Raw genomic sequence first — 15,073 nt, forward strand, 5'->3', positions numbered from 1 at the left:
GTTCGTCCTGACTTTGTCAGGACCCACTAGGCTTCCGTCGATGGCGTAGCCAGAGTCCATTGTTAGTACTCTGGTTGCCATAGTAGCCATCGCCGGCCGCTATCGTGTAGCAGGACGTCGATTGTGGCTTAACCCCTAAGAAGCCGCGATCGGTATTGAACGCGGCTTCTAAGGGGTTAATCGGCGGGGACCACTGCGATCAGTCCCTTCACACTGAGCTGTGATAGCCTGTTGTCGGAAACAGCAGGCATCACAGCTCAAACACGCGCCGGGGAAAGATGGCGCCGTGTTAACTTAGGTCTGTAATATTACTGAGCTGAGCGCGAACGATGTGCTCAGCGTGACGTAATAGTGCTGAGCGGGAAGGGGTTAAGGTGCATTTTTTTGCTGACGGCAAAAAAAGCATCAAAACAATGCTGGCAATTCAAAATCGGATATTTTCTGCCTGCAAAAAAAATTGTGTGAACCAGGCCTTAGAGTACAGTCTGACATAGCGACACATATTTTGCATCTGTTACATTTTTATGTGCCTTGAGAACTTCCTCTCTAATAGGGATAATATTACACATTAAAGGGGTTTTCCCATGAGGGACATATATGACATATCCACAGAAACTGCCATAAATGTCAGATGCGGGTCCCACCTCTGAGACCCACACCTATCTCTAGAACGGGACTCCCTAAACCCTGTTCTACCTTTTATTGTTTCCGGTTGCCACTTCCTAATTTCCGACCATGTAATGATGCGATGTCTATTCACACTCCCCACGCTTTGGTAACGTTTGTATGGGACTTAAGCACAGCGTGATCTCGCGAGATCACGCTGTTATGTGTACAAATGGACATGAATGGAGAGAAGTGTATGTCGCTGATTGGTCAGCGTCATACACTTCTTTTTAAGACGCCCACTTGACAGTTGGGCATTGAGAAACAAATTTGCATAAATCTAAAATTGCTCAAAAATTATCATTTTTCAAAATAAAAACCACTTCTCTACATTAGTGCCGATCAGATTATGTAGGAGATAGGGCATTTATAATTTGGTGACAGACGACCGTGTTTGGTCCGTGATATACGGTCCGCGTGTTGGCAGTATTTCAAGGACCGAACACAGTGCAGGGAGAAACGCTACTAGCATCATAGTTCAGTACGATGCCAGGAGTCTCTGCCACGCTGCAGGAAAATTGTCCCGTACGGAGAACCTGATTATAGTACTACAGGTTTCCGCAAACTGAGTTTCCACAACAAATACACTATGTGTGAATCCCTCACACAGTTTAATTTGATCAGTATTTTGAAAAAGCTAAAACTAGTTTTGCAGATTCAAAAATACAAATCAAATCTGCACTGTGTGTATGAGGACTAAGCAGCAAAAAAATTAGGGTCACTAATGCATTTTATGATTGTGACGCTGAATTGGGAAAAGCAAAGATATAGATTTATAGTTGGCGATTTTGATACTATACTTCATTATATATTCAGTTGTATGATCTATAAACAAAAAACCTACAGTAATCTAACTAAATGAAAATCTAATGCCTTCAATGTAATTTGGTTGTTAAGATTTGTTAGCATGCCAAGAGATCACTACATTGCCCTTGGTGTCTTATCTTTTTGAGCACCCCATGTGGCTGTGTCCTGCTGGGATGCACTTCTATGCCCTGGAACGCAAGTAACAATGACCACAAAACTCCCAGTGATTGGGGCAGGGATTAAGCAGTGTCGGCAGGGAAGATTTTTCCTTTCATACACCTCGTGTCACAGTTAAAACCTAAAATAAGGGTACTATATACATTTGTGTAAGCTATAATAAATAAGTAAAAATGAAGTGCCCATATGTGGTATGATTATATTATAAAGCTGATATTTGTGTCCACTCGGACAGGGCCCTCGGAGGACATGGACAACCATGTATTTCATGGTCACCCACTGAATTCAATTGATGTTTAACCATGCCCCCCCCCCCCCCTCCTACCATATTTAATTTCTAGGTCTATACTCTCCAAAAATCCTTGTACCACTGAAGAAAGGTTGCTCGCTGATCCATTGACAATATGAGCAGAGTAAACCAGTCCCAGACTGCACAAGAGGTAAATTTAGTCTGGGCTCTAATGGGGCATCCGTGGAAGGCACGCTAGTGGCATTTGAAGCAGCACTGATTGGGGCATCTGAGGCACGCATAGTAACATCACTCGGCTAAGGGAATTATGGGGCAGTGCATGTCAGACGCAGAGAGAACTGATTCCAGCATGCCTAATGTATAAGTGTGGACTGAGTTTTTATGGGAAATCTGTGGCAGGCACTTTGGGTGCAACTGGGGTACCAATGGGGGTTCTAAGACACAGGCTGAGTTCACATACACTGTGGATTGGATGCAGTTAGCTATGTAATCCATGATTGAAATAAGGCACAATGCAGGTGAATGGGGTTTAAAGGGGTATTGACATATTGGGCATTTATGGCATATCCACTGGACCTATTGGAAGCATGGGGATCCTACAACCAATGTTTGCTCATTCAAAGTGGCCATCCGTTTTTCCTTTGAGGTGGCCATGATTAAGAGTCCAAGCGTCTCATTGGGGGAAAGTGGCCATAAAGGCCGATATGAATGGGCAAACTGGGTTCACGGGACCAATAAAGCCCCCTACGGATGTGTCATAAAAGCCACTTTAAAAACGTCATGCACATGCTATAAAAACTGTATTGTGAAAAGTTAAGAGGGTCTGTCACCAGATTTTCAAAACCCTATCTCGTATTGCAGCAGATCGGCGCTGCAATGTAGATAACAGTAACGTGTTTTTTTTTCAAAAACGAGCATTTTTGGCCAAGTTATGACCATTTTTATATTTATGCAAATGAGCCTTTCTTAAGTCCAACTGGGCGTGTATTGTGTGTGTACATCGGGGCGTTTTTACTTGTTTTACTAGCTGGGCGTTGTGAATAGAAGTGTATGATGCTGACGAATCCGCATCATCCACTTCTCTTCGTTACCACCCAGCTTCTGGCAGTGCACAGGCACACAGCGTGTTCTCGAGAGATCACGCTGTGACGTCACTTCCTGCCCCAGGTCCTGCATCGTGTCGGACGAGCGAGGACACATCGGCACCAGGCGACAGAGGCTGCATCGACTTACCTGCAAACGCCGATGCTGCTGCAGAGTCAACTGTAGCCTCTGTCGCCTGGTGCCGATGGTAACGAAGAGAAGTGGATGATACTTCTATTCACAACGCCCAGCTAGTAAAACAAGTAAAAACGCCCAGATGTTACAAACACAATACACGCCCAGTTGGACTTAACTTTAAACACGCCCAGTTGTACTTAAAGAGGCTCTGTCACCAGATTTTGCAGCCCCTATCTGCTATTGCAGCAGATAGGCGCTGCAATGTAGATTACAGTAACGTTTTTATTTTAAAAAAACTAGCATTTTTCGCCAAGTTATGACCATTTTCGTATTTATGCAAATGAGGCTTGCAAAAGTACAACTGGGCGTGTTGAAAAGTAAAAGTACAACTGGGCGTGTATTAGGTGCGTACATTGGGGCGTGTTTACTACTTTTACTAGCTGGGCGTTGTGTATAGAAGTGTCATCCACTTCTCTTCAGAACGCCCAGCTTCTGGCAGTGCAGACACAGCCGTGTTCTCCAGAGATCACGCTGTGACGTCACTCACAGGTCCTGCATCGTGTCGGCACCAGAGGCTACAGATGATTCTGCAGCAGCATCGGCGTTTGCAGGTAAGTCGATGTAGCTACTTACCTGCAAATGCTGATGCTGCTGCAGAATCAACTGTAGCCTCTGGTGCCGACACGATGCAGGACCTGTGAGTGACGTCACAGATCTGCACTGCCAGAAGCTGGGCGTTGTGAAGAGAAGTGGATGATACTTCTCATCAGAACGCCCAGCTAGTAAAAGTAGTAAACACGCCCCGATGTACGCACATAATACACGCCCAGTTGTACTTTAAACACGCCCAGTTGTACTTTTGCAAGCCTCATTTGCATAAATACGAAAATGGTCATAACTTAGCCAAAAATGCTCGTTTTTTAAAAATAAAAACGTTACTGTAATCTACATTGCAGCGCCGATCTGCTGCAATAGCAGATAGGGGTTGCACAATCTGGTGACAGAGCCTCTTTAAGAAAGGCTCATTTGCATAAATATAAAAATGGTCATAACTTGGCCAAAAATGCTCGTTTTTGAAGAAAAAAAACGTTACTGTTATCTACATTGCAGCGCCGATCTGCTGCAATAGGAGATAGAGGTTTGAAAATCTGGTGACAGAGCCTCTTTAAGGTGCTGCTCAATATTTGCCAGGCTGCGTGGCATGCGTCGCATAGCTTTCTTACTCTAGGGGCGGCCGGTACCTATTACACATTTTTCAGGGTTTGCATGTAGTAATAAATTTGACACAAATGAGAACCTGTTTGCACAGCTTATATTTGGGTAGAAAGAGGGTTCTGGGTGGCAAGGGTGTACGTACCAGAGAGGCAGGCACCCCATGTGTGTGTTAGAAATGGGCACTAGAACATCCTGTCGCAGGTAGTTAGGAGTATAGGAGTTTTTATCTTTGCAATGGAACAGGTGTATAGATAGATAATTTTTAATTTATACCAGCCCTATTAAAAAACAACTAAATAAAAGATTATATAGGGCTAATAGAACGAAACAACTGCCTAAAGTGTGGACCACAAACCCCTATTTAGTGTACACTACAAAGGGCAACTATGAGGCAGCTCGGGCGCTATGCTCCATGCTGGGCAACCTGTTGTCATGCCTGACTGGCCGCACCCTCCTAATAAATATGAATTTGCTTGCCCTGGGGAGGCTCCTATTACTGCATGAACACAAAGGAAGGGATCGCAGCCCTGTGGCGTCTTCATTCACTCCCATCCCTTGCTGTCCTGCTCTGTACACCGAGCCCTCCGCTGCAGCCTTCACCAGTCACACTTCGTGCTGTAACAGATTCCATTTTACCCAGTTTTAACCCCACCTCGTCCAGCACGAAGGAAGATTAAATAAAGCACTTGTCATGATTTATGAATGAACGTTCCTGCAGGATCTGGAAGGGGATACTACCAAGCACGGCAGGAGGAGGAGGAGGATAGGAGCAGTAATCCAGTGTGTGTGGTTACAGGGTGTGCGTTGGGGTGGAGGGCTGGGCTTCTCTCCCAGCTCACTACTGCAGCGGGCTCTAGACCAGGGACAGCACCTGAGGAAATCTGCATGACTGTTGCAAAGGTAAGCAAGGCTGTGCCACCTGTATACAAGTCACTGGAGTGCCGGGCAGGGCAGGGCGCCTTTTCCTGACGTAATGGTTCTAGTGCCATGTTGCAGCTCTATATAATAATGTAAACACTCTTGTTATCTGCCATATGTGTACTGGTCCTATGAGGACTCGGTGTAGTCACCTGACCATGCAGGCTGGTCCCGGCACCAGGTTTGCGCTGTATGGCCACACATGAGCTTGCAGCCTTCGCATACAGTTTTGGTGCCTGATACTTATTCTGCTTCTGGATTTACTCGCCATGCACATAAGTGTCACACACCCACTTTAGAGGGACAATGTTGGACTAATATTTACCTCAGCAATCTGTCTGGTAAATGCAGTGCTCCATTACCTGTTATTTGGGTACAGCATTGTCGTTACTTTTTAGGGTTTTGCGCACGTTGTATAAAAACAAGTGCAAAGAAACTGGTGCCGTTGTTTTCATCAACAAATTGAATTAAAGTTTATTTTTTATTTTTCTAAAGGCTGCTTGGAAAATAAGCGACCAGGTTGGTTGCTATGGGCAACAGCCCTTTTGGCAGTACTGGTCTTTATACACAAGGTCTGGTGTCAGGGGTTAAAGCACTAGAACTATGTACACCTGACGAGTAATATGGCGCATGCTTCTGAAAAATGGTCGGTTGTGCATAATGAGCTTTCCCACTTTTGAATATAAAAAAAGTGCAAAAAATGTGCTTTAAATTAATTGTTTTTTGTAAAACATAGTTGTGTTGGAAAAAGTATTGGCGGGGGGTAGGGGGCATAACTACGTTTAGTATCCCTAATTGTGCATCCGATATGAAGCAGAAGTGTGTTTGTGTCTGTTCACACCATGTTGATGGATTATGCTATGGCGCAGAGCTTGATGGTTTTGAGATAGAGCTATATATATATAGCTGTATCTCCCACAAGAAAATGGCGACCGCAAACTGCGAACACTGCCACCCTAATCCACTAAATATAAATAAATATGCATTACTGTTCAATCTACTTACAATAGAGAGGTTCTTAGTGCACATTTTGAACAAATTGTGTGAGCCCACCTGCCACGACAAGGCGTCCTCTATAGGTGGGGACCTACTCTGCACATACACCCAGAACTGGGACTAAGCCTACATATATACCTGGGGATGGTAGGAACCAGCACTAAACTAATTAAAATCACCCAGGGCAGAATGGGAGGAGTGCAAGATCAAAAAATGGAGGCAGTCACTGACCCCACATATATGAATCACATAAACAACCCAAAAAAAATAAATATATATATATATATCTATATATATATATATATATATATATATATATATATATATATATATATTCTTGCACATGTTCCTTGAGTTTTCTTAGGCTGGGTTCACACGAGCATGTTACGTCCGTAAAGAACGGAACGTATTTTGGCCGCAAGTCCCGGACCGAACACAGTGCAGGGAGCCGGGCTCCTAGCATCATAGTTATGTACGATACTAGGAGTCCCTGACTCTCCGTGGAACTTCTGTCCTGTACTGAAAACATGATTACAGTACGGGACAGTAGTCCCGCAGCGAGGCAGGGACTCCTAGCGTCGTACATAACTATGATGCTAGGAGCCCGGTTTCCTGCACGGTGTTCGGTCCGGGACTTGCGGCCGAAATACGTTCCGTCCTTTACGGACCGAACATGCTCGTGTGAATCCGGCCTAAGGGTGCGTTCGCATATGTCAGTTGTATCAGCATCAGGTTTTTTTTGTCCCTCAAGTGATTACAACTGATGCAAAAATTTATCAGTTGCCATCAGGCTTTTTCACGATTTTTACTACAAAACCATCAGTTGTCATTAGTTGTCATCGGTCTTTACCATCCGTTTTTAACATCTGTTTTTACCACAATTGTCCACCAAAAAGGTGGTCTAGGCTCTGAAAATGTGCCAATTTTATAAGCGTGGCGCATAGTCTGTGATTGGATACATGATAGATTAGATACTTGTTGTGTACCATGTCAGGGCTCTCCTTCTCTCCTCCGGCCTTGGCGCTACACTGAAGTCTGACACACATTGTAATGTCATATTCCGTACAGCGCCCAGAAGGCAGCTGCTGTGCACTGACCTCAGATCAAATCTTCGAAGCCACCACTGGAGCCTGAAAAGACGCCAAACACTAGCCCTAACTTCAGGGAGTAGATGGTTTTTGGCGCCTTTACAGCTACCCAATGGCACCCTGCATCTCCTACCCACCCTACACCACGCAGGGATTCACACAACAGGGTTTGGGTGTCGGGCTGTTAACAGGCATCTAGGTCCGTTTTTGACGGCAGTTTTGTATCCTTTCCGTTTTTTAAATTTTTTCAAAAAAGATTAATTTCATCTGTAGATAATGCAGCAGTGCCCTCTGTATTTAGTGCCACACACCCCCTGTATATAGTGGCACACATGCCCTCTGTATATAATGCCACACAGTACCCCCCTGTAGATGGCGCCACACAGCGCCCCCTGTAGATGGTGCCACCCCCACTGTATATAATGATACCCCCTTCCCCTGTAGATACCACTGAAGCTACTCCCTACTTAAGCATAGTAATCCCCAGCCAGAGCATTGCCGACGCTGTAGCCAGGGATTCCTCCCACAGAGGACCCCCTGACTCAACTGTCCATGTATGGACAGTGACGTCAGTGGCTACTCTTTGAGTGGAATCCCCGTTGCTGACTCTGGCTGGAGATTCCGGCCTGGTTATCGGCAACGGGGATTCCACTCAATCAGTAGCCACTGATGTCACTGTCCATACATGGACAGTGGAGTCTGGGTCCTCCGTGAGGGAATCCCTGGCCACAGTGTCGGCAATGCTCTAGCCGGGGATTCCTCTAATTCCCCTGATTGTCAACTGTTTGTGTCCTCAGGGAACAGTGTGACATTGCCCGGAATCCGGGACTGTCCCGCTGAATCCGGGATGGGTGGGAGGGTAGTAGTCAGGGGCTCTGGAGCGGAATCCCAGGCAATGCTATGACCTGGGATTCGGCTCCTAGCTCACATCCAACTTCCCGCCGTGTGCTGCCGGAAGGTGGATGCGGCAGCACCCGGCGTAAATCCGGCCACCATTAAAAAAAGATGGGATACGGCGCCGGACCTCCCTGGGAGCCGGAACCAAAAACGCTGCAGGTAACGTTTTTGGATCCGGCTCCCAGGGAGGTACGGTGCCACAACGGATGTCCCCTGTGCCGGAACAGATCCCATAGAAGGCTATGGGATCCGTTCTAGCATCCGTTTGCGTCCTTCTGTTCTTCAACACACCGGAGGTAAACTGAAGCGGACGCCGTGCATATGTGAACAGCCCCTTACTAGGGGACAGTTATAAAATTAACTCAAGCTGTGTGTCCGGTCAGACCTTCTAAACACTTGTTCTCCTCTTCTGTACACATACCTAAATGGGTCATCCATAGGCTGGGTCTACTATTTAGCAGATAAGAAGAATTGCCTGTTTCAAATAAATAATTTATACCTTGGAAATAAAATAAAGAAACAAAAAAAAGCATTTGAAATACTCTACATTTACCTTGACATTCATCTTTACCCCTGAGTGCTAGGGTTGTTTTTTCTATATAATTTGTGGGGTATCCAACCCGAACCCTTATAGCACCCGATGGCACAAGGCCCAAATTCATACATTAATATAAACAGAATTAAAGGCACCAGACACAAAATATGTGGATTAACCCCTTAAAGAGGCTCTGTCACCAGATTTTGCAACCCCTATCTGCTATTGCAGCAGATAGGCGCTGCAATGTAGATTACAGTAACGTTTTTATTTTAAAAAAACGAGCATTTTTGGCCAAGTTATGACCATTTTTGTAGTTATGCAAATGAGGCTTGCAAAAGTCCAAGTGGGTGTGTTTAAAAGTAAAAGTCCAAGTGGGTGTGTATTATGTGCGTACATCGGGGCGTTTTTAATACTTTCACTAGCTGGGCGCTCTGATGAGAAGTAACATCCTCTTCTCTTCAGAACGCCCAGCTTGTGACAGTGCAGATCTGTGACGTCACTCACAGGTCCTGCATCGTGACGGCCACATCGGCACCAGAGGCTACAGTTGATTCTGCAGCAGCATCAGCGTTTGCAGGTAAGTCGATCTTACCTGCAAACGCCGATGCTGCTGCAGAATCAACTGTAGCCTCTGGTGCCGATGTGTCCTCGCTCGTCCGACACTATGCAGGACCTGTGAGTGACGTCACAGCGTGATCTCTCGAGAACACGCTGTGTGTCTGCACTGCCAGAAGCTGGGCATTCTGAAGAGAAGTGGATGATACTTCTCGTCAGAACGCCCAGCTAGTAAAAGTAGTAAAAACGCCCCGATGTACGCACATAATACACGCCCAGTTGGACTTTTACTTTAAACACGCCCACTTGGACTTTTGCAAGCCTCATTTGCATAAATACAAAAATGGTCATAACTTGGCCAAAAATGCTCGTTTTTTTTAAAATAAAAACGTTACTGTAATCTACATTGCAGCGCCTATCTGCTGCAATAGCAGATAGGGGTTGCAAAATCTGGTGACAGAGCCTCTTTAAATAAAGTTTGGAAAAAAATAAAATTAAATTTACAGTCAAAATCAAAACTTTTTTGCCCAAAAAGTGGTTTTATTTAGTAAAAGTGCCAAAACAAATAACACATACACATATATGGTATGCCCGCGATCGTAACAATCTATGACTTAATAGATTGCCTGTCAGTTTTACACTGCCAGGCAATAATGCTTAATGCTTTGATATATTAAGTCATAGATTGTTACGATCGCAGGGATACGTATGTGTTATTTGTTTTGGCACTTTTACTAAATCCACTTTTTGGGCAAAAAAGTTTTGATTTTGATTGTAAATTTAAATGTATTTTTTTCCACAAACTTTATTTAACTGCTTTACATGTTTTGTTTTTTTTAGTCACACCAGGGGACTTCACTATGCGATATAGTATATCAAAGCATTACTGCCTGTCAGTGTAAAACTGACGGGCAGTCAATTAGGCCATGCCTCCGGCATGGCCTAACAGGCATTTGCTGAAGACAGACCTGGGGGACTTTGTTAGGCCCCCGGCTGCCATGGAAAACCGACGGCGACCCGCGATTTCTATTTTGTTGAAAAATGGTGTACAATTTCAATAAAAATTGATACCATGAATGCCACCATATTTCCCCCCCAAGCAATACTGCTCTGGGATACCCTATCATTCCATCCAGGAGTGCAGTCCATCGTTTCCTCTCTACTATTTAGCAATGGCCAACTGTACAGGCTACTCTTCTTCCTTTTTTTAATTTTATTTTTTATTTATTTTTTACCGTGTAGGAAAAAAAAAAAAAATTATACTTTGTGAATGCAAAAAGGTCACATTTGGTCTATGGACCTGTTCAGAATGTGCGCCGGCAATATCTCCTGACGCATGCAAACAGAAGTGGTGTGAACACAGCCTTAGGCCTCATGCACACAAACGTATTTATTTTTTTCCTCCCGGAAATACGGGTCCTTTGTCACACGTATTCGACCCGTATTTACGGACCCGTTTTCTCTGCACTAATCGGCAGCCCCTTCTCTCTGTGCTGGAAAGAGAGAAGGGGCAGCCCTTTCGGGCAGAGTTTCCGCAGCGATTGTAAGGAAAAGAAGTTAATATGTACCGCTGTCTTGGTGACGCGTCCCTCTTTTGACATCCAGTCCGACCTCCCTGGATGACGCGGCAGTCAGTGTGACCGCTGCAGCCTGTGTTTGGCCTGTGATTGGCTGCATCGGTCACATGGGATGAAACGTCATCCCGGGAGGCTGGACTAGAGGAAGAAGCAGGTAAGTTAACTTTTAATACTATTAACTCTAGCGGTAGTCACTGTCCCGGGTGCTGAAAGAGTTAGTGCTTATCAGTTAACTCTTTGGGTATGTGCGCACGATAAGTGGCTTTTACGTCTAAAATTACAGACTGTTTTCAGGAGAAAACCGCTCCGTCGTTTCAGAGGTAAATGCTCCTCCTCGCATTTTGCGAGGCGTCATTGACTCCCGTAATCTTGAGCTGTTCTTTATTGAATTCAATGAAAAACGGGTCAAATTACGTTTCAAAGAAGTGTCCTGCACTTCTTTGACGAGGCAGTCATTTTACGCGTCGTCGTTTGACAGCTGTCAAACGACGACGCGTAAATGACAGGTTGTCTGCACAGTACGTCGGCAAACCCATTCAAATGAATGGGAAGATGTTTGCCGACGTATTGTAGCCGTATTTTCAGGCGTAAATTGAGGCATAATACGCCTTGTTTACGCCTGAAAATAGGTCGTGTGAACCCAGCCTTTTGCAGCACCCTGGACAGTGACTATCCCCTGATGTCGCCTAGCAACGCTCCCGTAATTACAGGTGCACACCCGTAGCCACCCGGAATCACGGGAGCCCCATAGACTTCTATGGGCCTGCCCGTGCCGTAATTACGGTCTGAAATAGGACATGTTCCATATTTTTCAACGGCACCGTCCCGTAAGCATGCGGGGAGGTACTCGTGGCCAATAGAAGGCTATGAGCTTGTAATTACGGGCGTTTTTACGTTCGTGTGCATGAGGCCTTAGGGTATGTTCACACAGTGTTTTCAGGCGTATTTCGGGGCATAAATGCCTGAAAAACAGTAACTGAACGCCTACTAACATCTGCCCATTGAAATTAATGGGAAAAAACTGCGTTGTGGGTGTTTTGTTTTTTTTACGCCGCAAAATGCCATGTAAAAAGGAACATGTCACTTGGGGCTGGGCAGTTAATCGAAAAATAATATAAATTCAGCGCAATTAATCGACGTCCATCTTGTAAATTTCGGTTTTATCAATTATTTTCTCCCAGTTTAAACTGTATATATGCATATTCGGCACGCAGATACGGTTGAATCCAATGGTAGAGCATTAATTTTATCCTAACTTGCGACAATTTTGCGCTGCAGATTTTGGCCACACTGCTTCTTCCAGGTGACACGTGACGAATCAAACTGCATCAGTTTGCGGTAAAGCGTTTGCACCTCTGATAATGGGAAGATTTACTAAGCAGAATGCAGTAAAAATGTGAGTGTAAATTGAGCCAAGCTTATATTTTTCATTCCTTCTATGCCTACATTGACCGTTTTGAAAAGTGTCTAAAAAGAGGCATAGCTAGGAGTCCTAAGGCTGGGTTCACACTGGGAATTTTGAGACCGATTTTCTGCCTGCAAAAAAAACGATCTGGAATTTTGAGGCAGATTTTGCTATGCCTGCACACCGAATTCCCTCCGCCTCCCATTGAAATCCATGGGAGGCATTTTTGGCCTTTTTTTTTTTTTTTTTTTGGCGTGTTTTCCGACGTGGTTTCCGCGTCAAACTGTGAACTGGCCCTAAAATGTATCAAGTTTCTGAAGCTTTTCATGAGTTGTTAGTAGACTATTCGTTAAAGATATCAAGAAGAGTAGCGCAACTTGGTTTTCAAAACACTTGCTACATAGCTGCCTCTATGGCCCCTGGACACGGGACAGAAATGCTACAGATTTTCCATGCGGCTTTGTGCACAAAATCTGCAGCAGATTACAGTACCAGCCACGTGGGTGAGATATGAACAGATCTCATCCACGTGCTGCGGAACGTTTTCTGCACGGAGATCAGAGCATGCTACAGATTTTCAAATACATAGCATGCAGATTCTGTTCTAGAGGTTCACTGAAGGTTTCAACTATTTCAGCGTAGAAGGGTGAAATCTGAGGTGAATTCACACCGAATTTCGCATTAAAATCTGCAGTTAACACATGCGGAAAATCCTCGACAAATCCGCCACGTGTGTCGGTACCCTAATGGTCCATTCACACGTTGAGGTGCGGTTAGAACTGAATTTAAAAAATAAAATTAAAATGCAGCCGATAACTGCATGCGTTGTTATGGCAACTTGGTGCATTTTCGATGTGGCTGTGGTAAAAGCACCAACCCCCAATGTGTGAATAGACCCTAAAGATGTTCACACGTCACAGGCGTGCGTTTTTCATAAAATCTGTGGCAGAAGTCCGCACTTAAAGAGGCTCTGTCACCACATTATAAGTGGCCTATATTGTACATGATGTGATCGCCGCTGTAATATAGATTACAACAATCATTTTTGACAGTTATGACCTATATTCGCTTTATGCTAATGAGTTTCTCAATGGACAACTGGGCGTGTTTTACTATATGACCAAGTGGGCGTTGTACAGAGAAGTGTATGACGCTGACCAATTAGTGACCAATCAGCGTCATGCACTGCTCTCCATTCATTTACACTGCAAATAGCGATATAGTTATATCGCTACGTGCAGTCACATAAACACACTATAACGTTACTCGTGTCATGACAATGAATAGACATTACCTGCAGCCAGGACGTGATGTGTGTTCATTCTCCTGACCACTTCTGTAGCGTGATTTACAGCACAGCGAGATCTCGCTGTGGATGACGGTTTACAGCGTAACCTCGCGAGACTACGCCTGCTATGCTGTAAATCAGACGCTACAGAAGTGGTCCGGAGAATGAATAGACATCACGTCCTGGCTGGAGGTCATGTATATTCATTGTCATGACACTGCAGTAACGTTATAGTGTGTTTATGTGGCTGCACATAGCGATATAGCTATATCGCTATCTGCAGTGTAAATGAATGGAGAGAAGTGTATGACGCTGATTGGTCACTGATTGGTCAGTGTCATACACTTCTCTGTACAACGCCCACTTGGTCATACGCCCAGTTGTCCATTGAGAAACTCATTAGCATAAAGCTAATATAGGTCATAACTCCGTCAAAATTGATCGTTTTTCTAAATAGAAAACACTTCTGTAATCTACATTACAGCGCCAATCACATCATGTACAATGTAGGGAACTTATAATGTGGTGACACAGCCTCTTTAAAACTTGGCTTTTTGCTGCAAAGTGGCCAGCGGATCCTCACTTGGCTTATCACAATTGTAGTTCATTATTATTATTTTTATTATTATTATTTGTGTGTAATACCTCATACACATTTGTTCCTGGTGGAATGGGATCAGATTCTGTCAGAATTTGTGCGGAGCCTGTGCCTAAATCCTGGTAGAATCCTGAGTGTATGAACATGGGCCTACCTTTAAGGCATGCTGCAACTTTTGAAAGAACCATACTGTAAACTCGTGCATTAGTAACAGTGTTATTTTTATTCTACTACGCACTTCTGCTAACTCTTCATTCACATCTGCGTTACGGCTCCGTTCAGGCGTTCTGTTGGAGCTTTCTGTCAGAACGGAACCCTGACTGAAACAAACGGAAACTATAGGTCCTCTTTGACGGCAGCAATACCGTAGTCTGCTGCGCTATTCATTCCGCACAACTGAGACATACGGAAACCGTTTGCACCGGATATGTCACAATTGAAATCAATGGTGATGGAAACCTATGGACTCCGTTCGTTTCAGTCAGGGTTCCGTTTAGAAGTTCCCATGACGGAAAGCTCAGACAGGACTCAGTTCATGGGTCCCGACGCAGATGTGAGCGAAGCCTCGTACAGTAGAATGTGTCTTTGTATTATAGGAACTGTGTGTGGGATCCATGTCTTCCTGCCTCTATAAATAAACCAGAATGGTTCCTGTCTTCAAACTTGTTCTTGAAATGGCTTATACAGATTACATGCTAAAGACAATTCTATCAAGATCTAGATACCTCAAACAATCCTCATGGCTTGCCGACACCCTGAACACACAGCTTAATATGTATACAGTGTCTCTGGGTGTAGATGTAATTATTGATCAGTATAGCTGGTATTTCTTTTCTGCAGTACTGTCAGATTTATTTTTATCCTGTAGTAGAGCTGT

The 15,073-nt window shown here is 44.5% G+C and overlaps 1 protein-coding gene across 1 annotated transcript in view; it reads left to right on the top strand.

The window, feature by feature from the left end:
* The first annotated feature begins 4,825 nt into the window (after nt 1-4,825).
* CORO2A (coronin 2A) overlaps nt 4,826-15,073 on the top strand; it is a 185,205-nt gene continuing 174,957 nt past the window's right edge. The window contains exon 1 of the mRNA XM_075825618.1: nt 4,826-5,236. Coding sequence (XP_075681733.1) covers nt 5,039-5,236 — 198 coding nt within the window. The 5' untranslated portion in view covers nt 4,826-5,038. The remainder of the gene's footprint in view (nt 5,237-15,073) is intronic.

Source organism: Rhinoderma darwinii, chromosome 1 (assembly GCF_050947455.1).
Source record: "Rhinoderma darwinii isolate aRhiDar2 chromosome 1, aRhiDar2.hap1, whole genome shotgun sequence".
Lineage (NCBI taxonomy): Eukaryota > Metazoa > Chordata > Amphibia > Anura > Rhinodermatidae > Rhinoderma > Rhinoderma darwinii.